This window comes from Dendrobates tinctorius, unplaced genomic scaffold (assembly GCF_039654945.1).
Source record: "Dendrobates tinctorius isolate UK_male_01 unplaced genomic scaffold, ASM3965494v1 ptg000155l, whole genome shotgun sequence".
In the NCBI taxonomy this organism is placed as follows: domain Eukaryota; kingdom Metazoa; phylum Chordata; class Amphibia; order Anura; family Dendrobatidae; genus Dendrobates; species Dendrobates tinctorius.
In genome coordinates, this window is record NW_027361822.1 from 13,387,290 (window position 1) to 13,399,230 (window position 11,941).

Below are 11,941 nucleotides of genomic sequence, written 5' to 3' on the forward strand. Positions count from 1 at the left end.
AGGCAAAACTGTTCCAGCTCTTTCAAGTTAGATGGTTTCCTCTGGTGAACAGCAATCTTCAAGTCTGACCACAAATTGTCAATTGGATTAAAGTCTGGGCTTTACACCTTTCCCCTTTAAACTTTGAGTGTTGCTTTGGGTAATGTCTTGTTGTAAGGTGAACCTCCATCTCATTCTCAAATCTACGACAGATTGAAACAGGTTTTGCTCAAGAATATCCCTGCATCTCACACCATCCATCTTCCTCTTGACTTGAACCATTTTCTCTGCCCCTGTCCCTGCTGCTGAAAAACATCCCCACAGCTTGGTGCTGCCACTACCATGTTTCACTGTGTGGATGGTGTTCTTGGAGCAATATGTAAAAAATAGGTAAAAAGCCAAGAGGGGTGAATAGAGCTTTCAATAACATATTCAAAACTAAGTTATACAATAGAAGGGAGAGAGATCAGCCTTGCCTTGTGCTCCTGGAGATGGCAAATGATTTAGACTGCATGCCATTTATCCATATAGTTGAAATTAAATTAGAATAGATAGTATAGTAAGTATGAATTTTATTAAAAAAAAGTTTAAAAAAGAAAACACATTTAAGACTTCTGATTAGACTCCCCTACCTCCCCCCTTCTTTCATCTGATTTTTCTCACCCTACTTTCTCTATCCGTCTCTTTGTATCAATGTTGTAATTTAAGATCTATAGGTGTGTACACATTGGGTTAGATTCCTTCCTTATAAAACAGTAGGAAAATGAAGATGAATTGTTGTGGAATGAAAGATTGTAACTTCTAGTGTGATTAATCTTACCATGTACTATGTGACGATCTACTGAAGGAACTTTTGACAACATTTTATTGAAAAAACATGCACACCCTGTTATGTAATTTTACATTATTTTTTATTTGTATTATATAACCCAATAAAAAGATGTTTAAAAAAGAAAAAAAAGACATCTGATTAGATATGGTCAGGAGAGTATCAAAAGACAAATCGGCATCAAGACTGGCAAGCATTTGTGTTGTGAGTTCATTCTCTGGTTCACCAGTTGTGAGTTCCCCTTCTGGACTCCCTCTGGTGGTGACGGGAGGTGGTGCGGCTGGTTTGATCGGTGGAGATCTGCCACCGGAGAATGAGGATGACGATTGGATCTCAGGATTCTCAGATTGGGTTTAAGACAGCCGACGCCCTATTCAGTTGCTGGTGATTCCTTCTGGCTTGTTAGCTCTTGGTTTTCAGCTCTGTTCCAGTCATATAAAGCTAAGTTTTTCTGCTAATGTTCACACTTGATTTTGTTGGTCTATTCAGTTTTTTGTGTGGTCTGCCAGCCCCAGCTGGGGGCTGAGCTGAATTTCCACTCTTATTTATCAGTATTTTTCCAATTGGCTTTTTGTCCCTTACTAGTTCCGTCTCTTTTTGCTCTGTCTCAGAATATTTCAGTGTGCTGATGTAGTGGGAGAAGTCTAGTGACTTCAGGGTTAATTTTGCTATCTGAAGTGTTGGACATTATTTTTGTAGGGTTTTTTACAGGTTGCAGACAGTGTCTTCCCTTTCCTTTCCTGTCTAGTTAGTTTGGGCCCCATCATTTGCTCAGCCTGTTTTCCTGCCTCTGTTTGTGCCTTCATCTTGTTTCACCGTCAATACATGTGTGGGGGCTATCTATTCCTTTGGGGTCTGCTCTGGGGCAGTTAGTTTTCCCTTTTCTTGCTTTAGGCTTATGTAGTCCTCCGGCCGTGACGAGGCGTCTAGGTTCATCGCAGGCACGCTCCACGGCTACTGCTAGTTGTGTGGTAAGATCAGGGATCTGCATAGTTACCAACCACTCTGGTTTTCTGTGGCTTAGCTTGTTTTGCCTTTTTCTCCTCAGTGACCCATTCATAACACATTTGATCTTTTAATTTCTTAATGAGAGATTTGTAAAAATTCCCCAATCACAGATCTGATATTCTGTGTGATAGAGGGTCTATGGACAGACCCAATTTATGATACGATACGATACCATAATTTCCCTCGGGATCAATAAAGTGTATCACAGCAGCGTTACAACAGCATTACAAACAAAACATTACCAACAGCATTAATACGTTACATTACAAACTGCATTACATAGAGTAATTACTAGACACGGACTAACCACAATACGTAACAAAGGTACACAAGTCTCTGATCCTTTACATTAGTGCGCCGGCCCTAGGTCATAGCCATCTTTCACCCTTAGTGAATTGTTATACATCCCCATAGCAGTAGGCACAAACGATTTCCTGAATATCTCCTTCTTGCACCTTAGTAGGATTAGACGGCTGCTGAATGTGCTCTTCTGATTCAAGAACTGCCCGTATAGTGGGTGTGTATTATTGTTCATTATAGCCCTGCACTTCTTTTGAATCCTATTTTCCACTACCTCCTCAAAAGAGTCAAGATGGAGGCCAACAGCCACGCTTGTCTTCTTGATAAGTTTGTTGAGCTAATTGGCGTCAGCTACTCGCACACTACTGCCCCAGCAAATGATAGCAAAAAAGATGGCGCTTGCTACAACGGACTAGTAGAACATTTCCAGCATTTTACTGCACACATTGAACGACCTGAGCTTCCGCAGAAAGTACAGTCTGCTCATTCCCTTCTTGTGAATCTTCTCTGTATAACACCTCCAATCAAGTTTGCTGTCAAGGTGAGCCCCCAAATATTTGTAGGTCTCAACCATCTCCACCTCCTGGCCAGCAATAGTGATCGGTAAGTAATCATCCTTTTTCCTTCTATAACTTACCACCATCTCCTTGGTTTTCTTTACATTTAGTTCTAGACAGTCTGGCACCAATCCACAAAGTCAGAAACCACCCTTCTATATTCCTCCTCACCCCGGTCCCCCACAATGCCCCCTACAGTCACTGAGTCATCTGAGAATTTTGGGAGGTGACAGAAATCGGATTTATACTGAAAGTCAGCTGTATATAATGTGAAGAGGAAGGGCAACAGCACTGTACCCAGAGGGGCTCCCACACTGCTCCAGATACCACCTCCCCCATCCTTACAAACTACGGCCTGTCCGTCAGGTAGTCGCTTATCCAGTTCACCATCCCCTCATCCACTGCCATATCAGTCAACTTATTTCATAATAAGAGCGGTTGTAAGGTATTGAAAGCACTAGAGAGGTCAAAGAACATGGCGCGCATTGCAGTTCCATCATTGTCCAACAATGAATGTATTGTATGTGTGGGAGGAACGGCCCCCGTCGAGTGTCCGGGCGGAACCAAGGGAGCTGTCATCTGGGTTCTGGGGGAAACTGTCCCCGGGGGACAGAGTTCGGGGACGGACCGTTGTGACAGACAGATGGGCTGGGGGAGGGACCAGTATAAAGGGGGCAGGGAATTCCCGGGGCGATGAGTCAGCAGACCAGGACGATGAGTCAGCAGACCGGGACAGAGGCAGCAGGAGACCGTGGGAGCGACTGAAAGCTAGTGCGACTTACCAGTGCCAGGGAAGACGCTCACTGAGGACTCCATAGGGACGGCGCCAAGGCGATCATCCGAGACTTGCTGCCCGTCTCCAGCCCGCGGCTACTGCTGCCCCAGTTCGACCCGCGGCCGCTGCCGCCTCACCTCAGCCCGCAGCTGCAGCCTGTTCCCCGCCACCCGCAGCCGCCCAGCTCTCACCAGTGGCCGCGGCAAGTACAATGCCATCAGCGGCCACCACTGTCCCGCTCCGGTCCGCAGCAGGGGCCGAGCCTCTGCTAGCCGCGGACTCCCTGTCGCATCCGTTAGCTGCGCAGGTGGCCTGTCATTCGCCACCCCAGATCGCTGCCACTTGCCCCATTCCGGGGGTTGCGGCCCATCCGTCCAAGGACTCCGCCAGGGCCTGTGGGGGCTCCAGTGTCATCAGCGCACCGAAGCGCGCGAAGACTTGGTCAACGCCTCAGCAACTGGGCCCAGCGACTACTACGCCGAAAGACCACCATCCCGAACAGCGAGGGACGTCTGGACGGCTAAGTTGACTATATAATTAAGGACCCGTAGTCGGCCATACCGCGGCCCCATACTGACCGGCTATTTCCGGAAGTAGTCGTGTTCTACCCGTTTGTGTTTGCTTGTATAGAGCCCCTGCGAGGGCAACCCGTGTTACCCCTTTTGTTCAGGCCGTGACTGAGGAAAGTTCCCTCTAGTCTTATAAACATTATTATAGAAAGCACCAAATTGTCTTGCGACTCGTCACTGCATCCTGCGTACCTGCAAACACCACATATGTAGCAGAAACACTACAGCATTATCCACCCCCAATCTCTGCTGGTACGCACACTGCAGGGGGTCAGTGTAGGCCCTCACCCTCAGGCGCAATTTGAGAGGACATTATGGTATTAGTAAGAAAAGATGGGGAGTAGGGCCGCCGTAAGCATAATCAAGCATAGTGCTAGCTTCCAGTGTCTCGTTAAAATCACTGAGACACTGCCATGAAAGATCTGCAAAATAAGATTGAAAACCATGACCTACCTGCAATGACAGGCAATTCAATGTGTTGGGGAGGAAGTAGCTGAAAGTTTCACATGAAATCTGAGAGATGCTAGTAACCTACCTGGCCTATTATCCCAATGGACATATTATTCTTTTGATATGCTAATTGAATGGCACCTTACTCATGGAGAACAGAATCAAGGGCTTTCATAGTTGGCAGATAATGTTCTTTCGCTACTGGGGTTCCTCAAATTTTAAAGTCTTGCTAGGCTTTGTTGAGGTTTGAAAGGTGGGGATGTCTAGTGGAAAAGAATATCTTTTGTCTAATAACTTATGAAACTATGTGCCCTTTAGGTGCCATTTTAGCTGTTGCCCAAAACAAATTAATGTTATCAAAGCAAACTAGTTTATCGCTCATAAAATCATCCGAATAGTCCTCCAAAAACCAACCAGAATCATAAGACTTGTAAATAAATTGCAAAGATGTGACAGGAACCGTCATGTCATTACCTAAACACAGCCACCCTAAGATAGTGTACTGCTCGTTCAAGATGGCCTAAGCAATGTAAATGGACAGAGACTACCCCAACTCTGTAGTATGTATTTGTTAGTAGACTGATAATTTTATTACTGTTATTCAACTCTCATACAGAAATACTTAAAACTCACCTACTCCGTGGTGATGCCAGTTCTTGAACCGTGTTTACAACTTAAATCAGATATCGTAGAGAGGGTAAAATGAACTTTAAGAATGAAAGGCTTCTTACCTTGCTGCAGCTGGTTTCACTTTCTCAGGAATCCCCTGTACGGCTTCCAAATAGACTGGTTGGCCACGGCCAAATGTTGGGCAACAAAAACTGTTGTTGCTGGTTTGCTCTGACTGAAAGTCAGATTACAGGATCACAAGTGATGCCAAAATTGTGGTATTAGGACCTCTTGGTGCTGAGCACTCGGCGAAGAGAATGCACGCTGATTGTGGGCATAAACAATTTTTTGTCCCCTGCAATCAGTTTTCTTATATCATTTAGGCTAGGTTCACATTACGTTTAACCAGCCCGTTCAACGCATAGTGTTGATGGGCTGGTTAAACGGTATAGCATAACCTGATCGCTTTATGCTATACCCGATAGCGCAGATGTATCATCTGTGCTAGCGGTGACCGAGCCTCAGACGGTGCAGCCCGCATCCGAGGCTCCGTCACTGAATGACGGCACATCGCGAACGCGTGCCGCTTTACGGCATGCATCGCGATGCGCCCGACAATGGAGGGCAATGGCAGCGTTAACGGACATGCCGCGGTGTAACGCAGTCTGTCTAACGGACTGCTAAAACGAAATGTGAACCCGGCCTTACAGACAAAAGAAACCCTGCATGAAATTTTCAGTGGAGGTTCCACCAGCCACAACTTTCTCAGAAATATGTTATAAACCTTTTATTTATGATGCCTTTCCCAGTATACTACCCATAACACAGTTTTCTCAGATCATTGCATATGCGATAAGAAAATAATAGACCAAATATGAAACCTTAATAACTCCAAGATCCCAGGCTGACTAACTTAAAGCATCCAGGAACACATAGAGCATTTTCAGACCATATAGAAGTATTTTATTAGAATTATAGCACAAACATTTAAAATCATAAAGGAGTATCTCTACAAAACGTGGGAAAATAAGGATCCTTAATTGAACATGCCACCAAATGAATATGTGCATGAGCAATAACTGACTATACATCAATTGCACAACTCCATATAAAGGAATTAAGTATTATGCCGGTCTAAGCATGATAGCAAAGAACCTGGCAAACCTGAATTTAAGATCTTTCCATGCTGTATGTCTGTGATCTGTTGTAGGAAATGGGAGCTAAGTGCATGTGCCAAGGTAAAAAGAGTACAAATGTGTACAGGGGTAGAAACTTTCAAAAATGTTGGTAGAAAGGTCCTCTCCTGCTGCCCCTAGGCGCGTTTTGCCATTTTCTTCACCAGGAGGCAAGGTTTTCAAATATGAAACCTTGAATATGAGACTATATGAATAGTTAGTATTAAACAAAATATAGAACGGAGAAACATATTAACTCTTCTATCACCGACATGTGGGTCAGAGGATCCAAACTCAGTAGAACTAATGAATGATCAGAAATAGAAGTCTGTGGAAAGCACAACAGTTTTTAAATCCATAGCAAAACTATGTCTGCTACAGATATTACTGCAGATTACACCTTTTGTAGTGCAATCGGTGAAATAAGCAAGCTTAACCACACCATTTAAGCAAAGATATTCACGTGTTATTTATTATGATGTTACATCGGCTTATCTTCTCCCCATTCAGGTCCCTATAATATTGAATCCTCTCAGTGGAGATCTTCTATAGAATTCTCCTGATAAACCCATCAAGGATGGATAGGGACAGGGATGAAACAGTGGAGAGAATGTTAGATCTCACCCTGGAGATCCTCTTCCGGCTTACTGGAGAGGTGAGAGATTCTGATGACGTGACATTACATCATTCTTATCTATGGGAATAACAGATGGACAGAACTGGAGAGGTGAGGACTCTGGAAATGTCTGTAGTGAGATTTATTAATGTGTCTCTCCATAACCAGGATTACACAGTAGTGAAGAAGACCTCTAGTGAGCGCTGTCAGGACCCTGTGTCTGAGGGATGGGGAAGATCCCTGAGCCCAATCACAGGGCCTCCACCTCACCCCCTGATACATGAGGACATCAATGACCAGAAGATCCTAGAACTCACCTACAAGATAATTGAGCTGCTGACTGGAGAGGTGACACTGCTGGGAATGCTGGGACATTATACAGTAATGCTATGATGGGATCAAGGTAATGATGGTATTATTTTATGTCTCAGGTTCCTATAAGGTGTCAGGATGTCGCCGTCTATTTCTCCATGGAGGAGTGGGAGTATTTAGAAGAATATAAAGATCAGTACAAGGACGTCGTGATGGAGGTTCCCCAGCCCCTCACATCACCAGGTAATGGAGATTACTGTATACACACTTGTAGTGAAGCAAAGCTTCTGGAATATCATTTTTCAAAAATATTGTCCTCCACCTACTCCACAATATCTGACAAATTATTTTATGTATAAACAGGTGCCTGACTTTTATAACATGATTATCATCCTTTTGTGTGGTCTGTTAGGCCTCTGATAACTAAAAATTTTGTATTGGAGTAAAGAAAACGGCTCTTCACTAAATTGAATACTTCCTTTTGAGATGGATTATGAAATATGTTTTATCATGAAATATATTTTAAAGCTTCCTCTTAGGATATATTATATTATTTTCAAAATCTTTTCGCTCACTCTTCATGCTTATTAGTTGATTCAACACAAAATATAGGGTCTTAGTCAGTGGGGGTGGATCTCTAATTTATGTGTGGATTTCCTGGAACAACAGGAAATAGGAATATAAAATGGCACCAGTTGTCATTGTCAAAATAGCAAGATATCAATTTTTTATTTTTAATACAGATCGTGTTGGATTTGGTTGCGGTTGCCGCACTGTCAAAATGACGCATGCGGAGGCATCCACATTCATCAGCATGGCCTGCGTACCCATTGCTAAAGATAGGTACGCAAGCCGCATGCCGATGCAGGTGGAGCTGACCGGAGGAGGCGCTGCAGTGGGCGCAGCTTCACAGAGGAAGTCCACATCCCTCCGCAGCTCTGCCATACGCTAGTGTGGAACTAGCCTTAGTCGGCCCATGTAATCAGGAATTCAAACGACCACAGATCAGTAAAAGTTTAGCGATTATCGGTCTTATTGTCTAAACAGACCATTAGTCTGACTTCCCATTGTTAAGTTTAAAAAAAGAGCTTTAAACTCCTAATATTGGCGTCTTTGCATTAAACTCATAAGTCTTGCCTGACATCTAACTATTTTGTACAAAGTATTATGATTTATAAAATAGTTTTGTCAGTGTAATTTATTCCATACTGAGTTGGCATCGTATTATGTATAACAGCTGATCAATAAAGGTAGGTGGCATTGTGCATATACATTTAAGTAGTCACCCCCCCCCATGGATTTCACCCGGAAGTTGAAGGACCATTGTTCTAATCAATCCGTAACGCTGGAGTGTAAACCTATATTGTTCCACATTAGAGCTGGGCGTTCCTATGGGTAACCTCCCAGGTGGGTAATAACTACCTGCTGAGTCACATTATTCATTAAATTAATGTAAATTTGTGGCACCGTAATCGTTAGGAAATGCTTTATTATTAACACAAAATTATGAGCAATGCATGACTTCCAAATGTTACAAGGCTGGGTTTGTCGTAATATACTGTAGTTTCTACAGCCATTTTCACTGGAGAGGTCTACATAATTTTTTATTTCTTTAGATGTCGGTTGTTTGAAGCTTCCAAGGTTGGACATGAGGCAATCTGTCGAACCAAAGAGAATACTCCTGCATCCACTCTAGTACTCTTGCCTTCACTCCATTCCCTCCCCTCCGCCAATTAACTACTTCCCCTTATCTTAATTGTCTGGCAGATGGATTTAAAAACCTAACCCAGAAACTGAAAATAAAAATATATTCTAGAAAATAAAAGTTGACATTGACATTTTTGAAGGCCAGACCTAAATTTTATAATGAGCAGTGCAGTAAGTATTCTGCTTCCCTCAATGAAGCAAAAGAGAAAAGAGAAAATGCAGAGACGCATTGCAATACACCAGTCAGGGCATTGAACTTCAGTATACTGTAATATTTTGACTTGTTTTAGCACCACTGTTCTAAGGCTGTTATACAAATTAGGCCGGGGTCACACTTGTGAGAAACTCGCACGAGTCTCTCGCCTCAAAACCCGGTGCTGCCGCCGGCACTCGGACTGGTGTGTGTAACTGCATGTATTTCTATGTAGCTGAGAGCTCCAGTCCGAGTGCCGGCGGCAGTGCCGGGTATTGAGGCGAGAGACTCATGCAAGTTTCTTGCAAGTGTGACCCTGGCCTTAGAGTATTATCTGCCACATCTATTAATTTAGGTTGGACTTGCTGACTTTCCATAAACAAATTAAATATTTTTACGTGCTTTGTAAGTTGTCATAATACAACTCAGCTTTATTCTTGACAGATGACCATGTCAAACTGTCAGAGGGACACATGATGATTTCAGATATTAAAGAAGAAGATGGTGGTATCACACAAGATATATATGAAGAATATGCAATGATTCCAACTATAGCCTCAGCCACTCCTGAGGAAGATTTATTATCTGATCATTTTCAACAGGTCATATATTCTGTTCCATCTCAAAGTATTAAAGAACGAAGGGATGTTGAATTTCAAAGAGTTCTCACTGGGAAGAAGTCATATTCATGTTCCGATTGTGGGAAATGTTATACTCTGAAACAAAATCTTGTTTACCATCAAAAATCTCACACGGGGGAGAAACCATTTTCATGTTCTGAATGCAGGAGATGTTTTAAAAAGAAATCACATCTCATTGAACATGAGAAACGTCACACATGGCTGAAACCATTTTCATGTTTAGAGTGTGGGAAATGTTTTAACCAAATTTCAGATCTTGAAGTACATCAGAGAAGTCACACAGGTGAGAAGCCATATACGTGTTCTCAGTGTCTGAAATGTTTTCACCAGAAATCAGATCTTACTACTCATGAGAGGATTCACACAGGAGAAAAACCATTTTTATGTTCAGAATGTGGGAAATCTTTCAACCAGAAATCACATCTTGTCAAGCATCAGAGAATACACACAGGGGAGAAGCCATATTCATGTTCTGAATGTGGAAAGTGTTTTGGCCAGAAATCAGATCTTACTACGCATCAGAGAATACACACAGGGGAGAAGCCATTTATATGTTCAGAATGTGGGAAATGTTTTAACCAAACATCTAATCTTATTAGACATCAGAGAAGTCACACAGGGGAGAAGCCATACTCATGTTTTGAATGTGGAAAAAGTTATAATGCTAAATTACACCTCGTTGCACATCAGAGAAGTCACACAGGTGAGAAGCCATTTCCTTGTACAGAATGTGGGAAATGTTTTAAGCTAAAATCATATCTTGTTACACATCAGAGAAGCTATATTCATGCTCAGAATGTGCGAAAAATTATAGAACTAAAATAAATGTCAGAATACGTTAGAGAAGTCACACAGGGGAAAAGTCATTTCCATATTCAAAATAAAGATTTTTTTTTTTTCACTTGGACAACCAGTTTTGCTGACTCCCAACCACTCATACAGGAGAAGGGGCAAACAAAGCCATATTTTTGTGCTAAATATGGGAAATCTTTTGTCCACAAATAAATATAATTTAAATTTCTTTGTTGATTTCTGCCTTTTATGTACAGTAAACGTGCAAACTATTTCTATGCAGCCAGCTTAGAAGCTGAGCTCACTCTATAGAGCACATGTGCAGACTTTGTGCGATGGTGGGTGATGGCTGTATAACAATCACGGGTTCAAGTAAATTGTTTTCATGGGAGAAAAATAGTTAAGGATTTAAAGAAAGTGAAAAATATAAAAGTTAAAATCACCCCTCTTTTTTAAAATCTATGTAAATAATGCTGAATGAATCAGTTATTGCATTTTTCTTATTATGTATGTGAATAAATGCTTGTACTGTACTTATCTGTGTTTTTGCTATTTATGCTAAAAGAGGGTTTCCTTGGGCCATGTATTCCCTTTAAATCTTTTTGATGTAAGCTGATTTTCAAAATAAATGTTCCAACCTTACTATGCGAGACTGACATATTTCCATATTATGCAGTGAACTTTGAAAATAAGTACTCGAAATGGCGGAGTTTCTGTCTTTGATCACCTAATTTTTCGCTAAAATGGAGTAAAAAGAGATCAGAAAATCGTATGCAACCGAAATTTGAACCATTAAACTACAGCTTACCTTGCACAAAAAAGAAGCCTGAGACAACCCTGTTATGACACTTATTTTTTTAAGTAGTATAGCACTAAAAACCTGCCCAAATTAGGTGTCCATAACGTTGAAGACCAATTGAACACAGGCATCTGGTCATTTTGGTAGCAAAATGATTGTCATAAAAAAAAGAGAATAAATTACTGTTTGGTTTTTTTTTTACCTGTTTTTTAGTAGAGTACATGGTAAAGTGAATGTTGTCATTCAAAGCTACATGTTGTTCTGCAAATAAATAATGATCTTATACAGATATTTCAACAGAAAAAAGTGAAACTAAAACTAAACATGGCTGCATTACAAGGACAAAACTCAATTAGTTCACACAGGGAAGATGACATTTTCCTTTACTTCAGATGTGCGTTCTTGGCAATTTCAATGAAAGTGAAGTCTTGTCATAAACAAGGAAATGAAAGAAATCCAGAGAACTAAATGATTAAGAAATGTATTTAATTAACAATAAACATCTGTATCAGGTTTGCCAATGTGATTTTAAGTCCTAGAGATGGGCGAACCTGAGCTGAATTGTTCGGCGTTCGTACTGGACAGTCACTGTTCAGGCCGGAATGCCAAACACGGACGTTCTGCTAAAGT

The 11,941-nt window shown here is 41.8% G+C and overlaps 1 protein-coding gene across 1 annotated transcript in view; it reads left to right on the plus strand.

The window, feature by feature from the left end:
• LOC141051177 (uncharacterized) overlaps positions 1 to 11,154 on the plus strand; it is a 266,826-nt gene extending 255,672 nt beyond the window's left edge. Inside the window, exons 25-29 of the mRNA XM_073548042.1 lie at positions 5,084 to 5,164; positions 6,778 to 6,906; positions 7,036 to 7,215; positions 7,299 to 7,422; positions 9,524 to 11,154. Of these exons, the coding sequence (XP_073404143.1) occupies positions 5,084 to 5,164; positions 6,778 to 6,906; positions 7,036 to 7,215; positions 7,299 to 7,422; positions 9,524 to 10,545 (1,536 nt within the window). The 3' untranslated portion in view covers positions 10,546 to 11,154. The remainder of the gene's footprint in view (positions 1 to 5,083; positions 5,165 to 6,777; positions 6,907 to 7,035; positions 7,216 to 7,298; positions 7,423 to 9,523) is intronic.
• Positions 11,155 to 11,941: the final 787 nt, after the last annotated feature.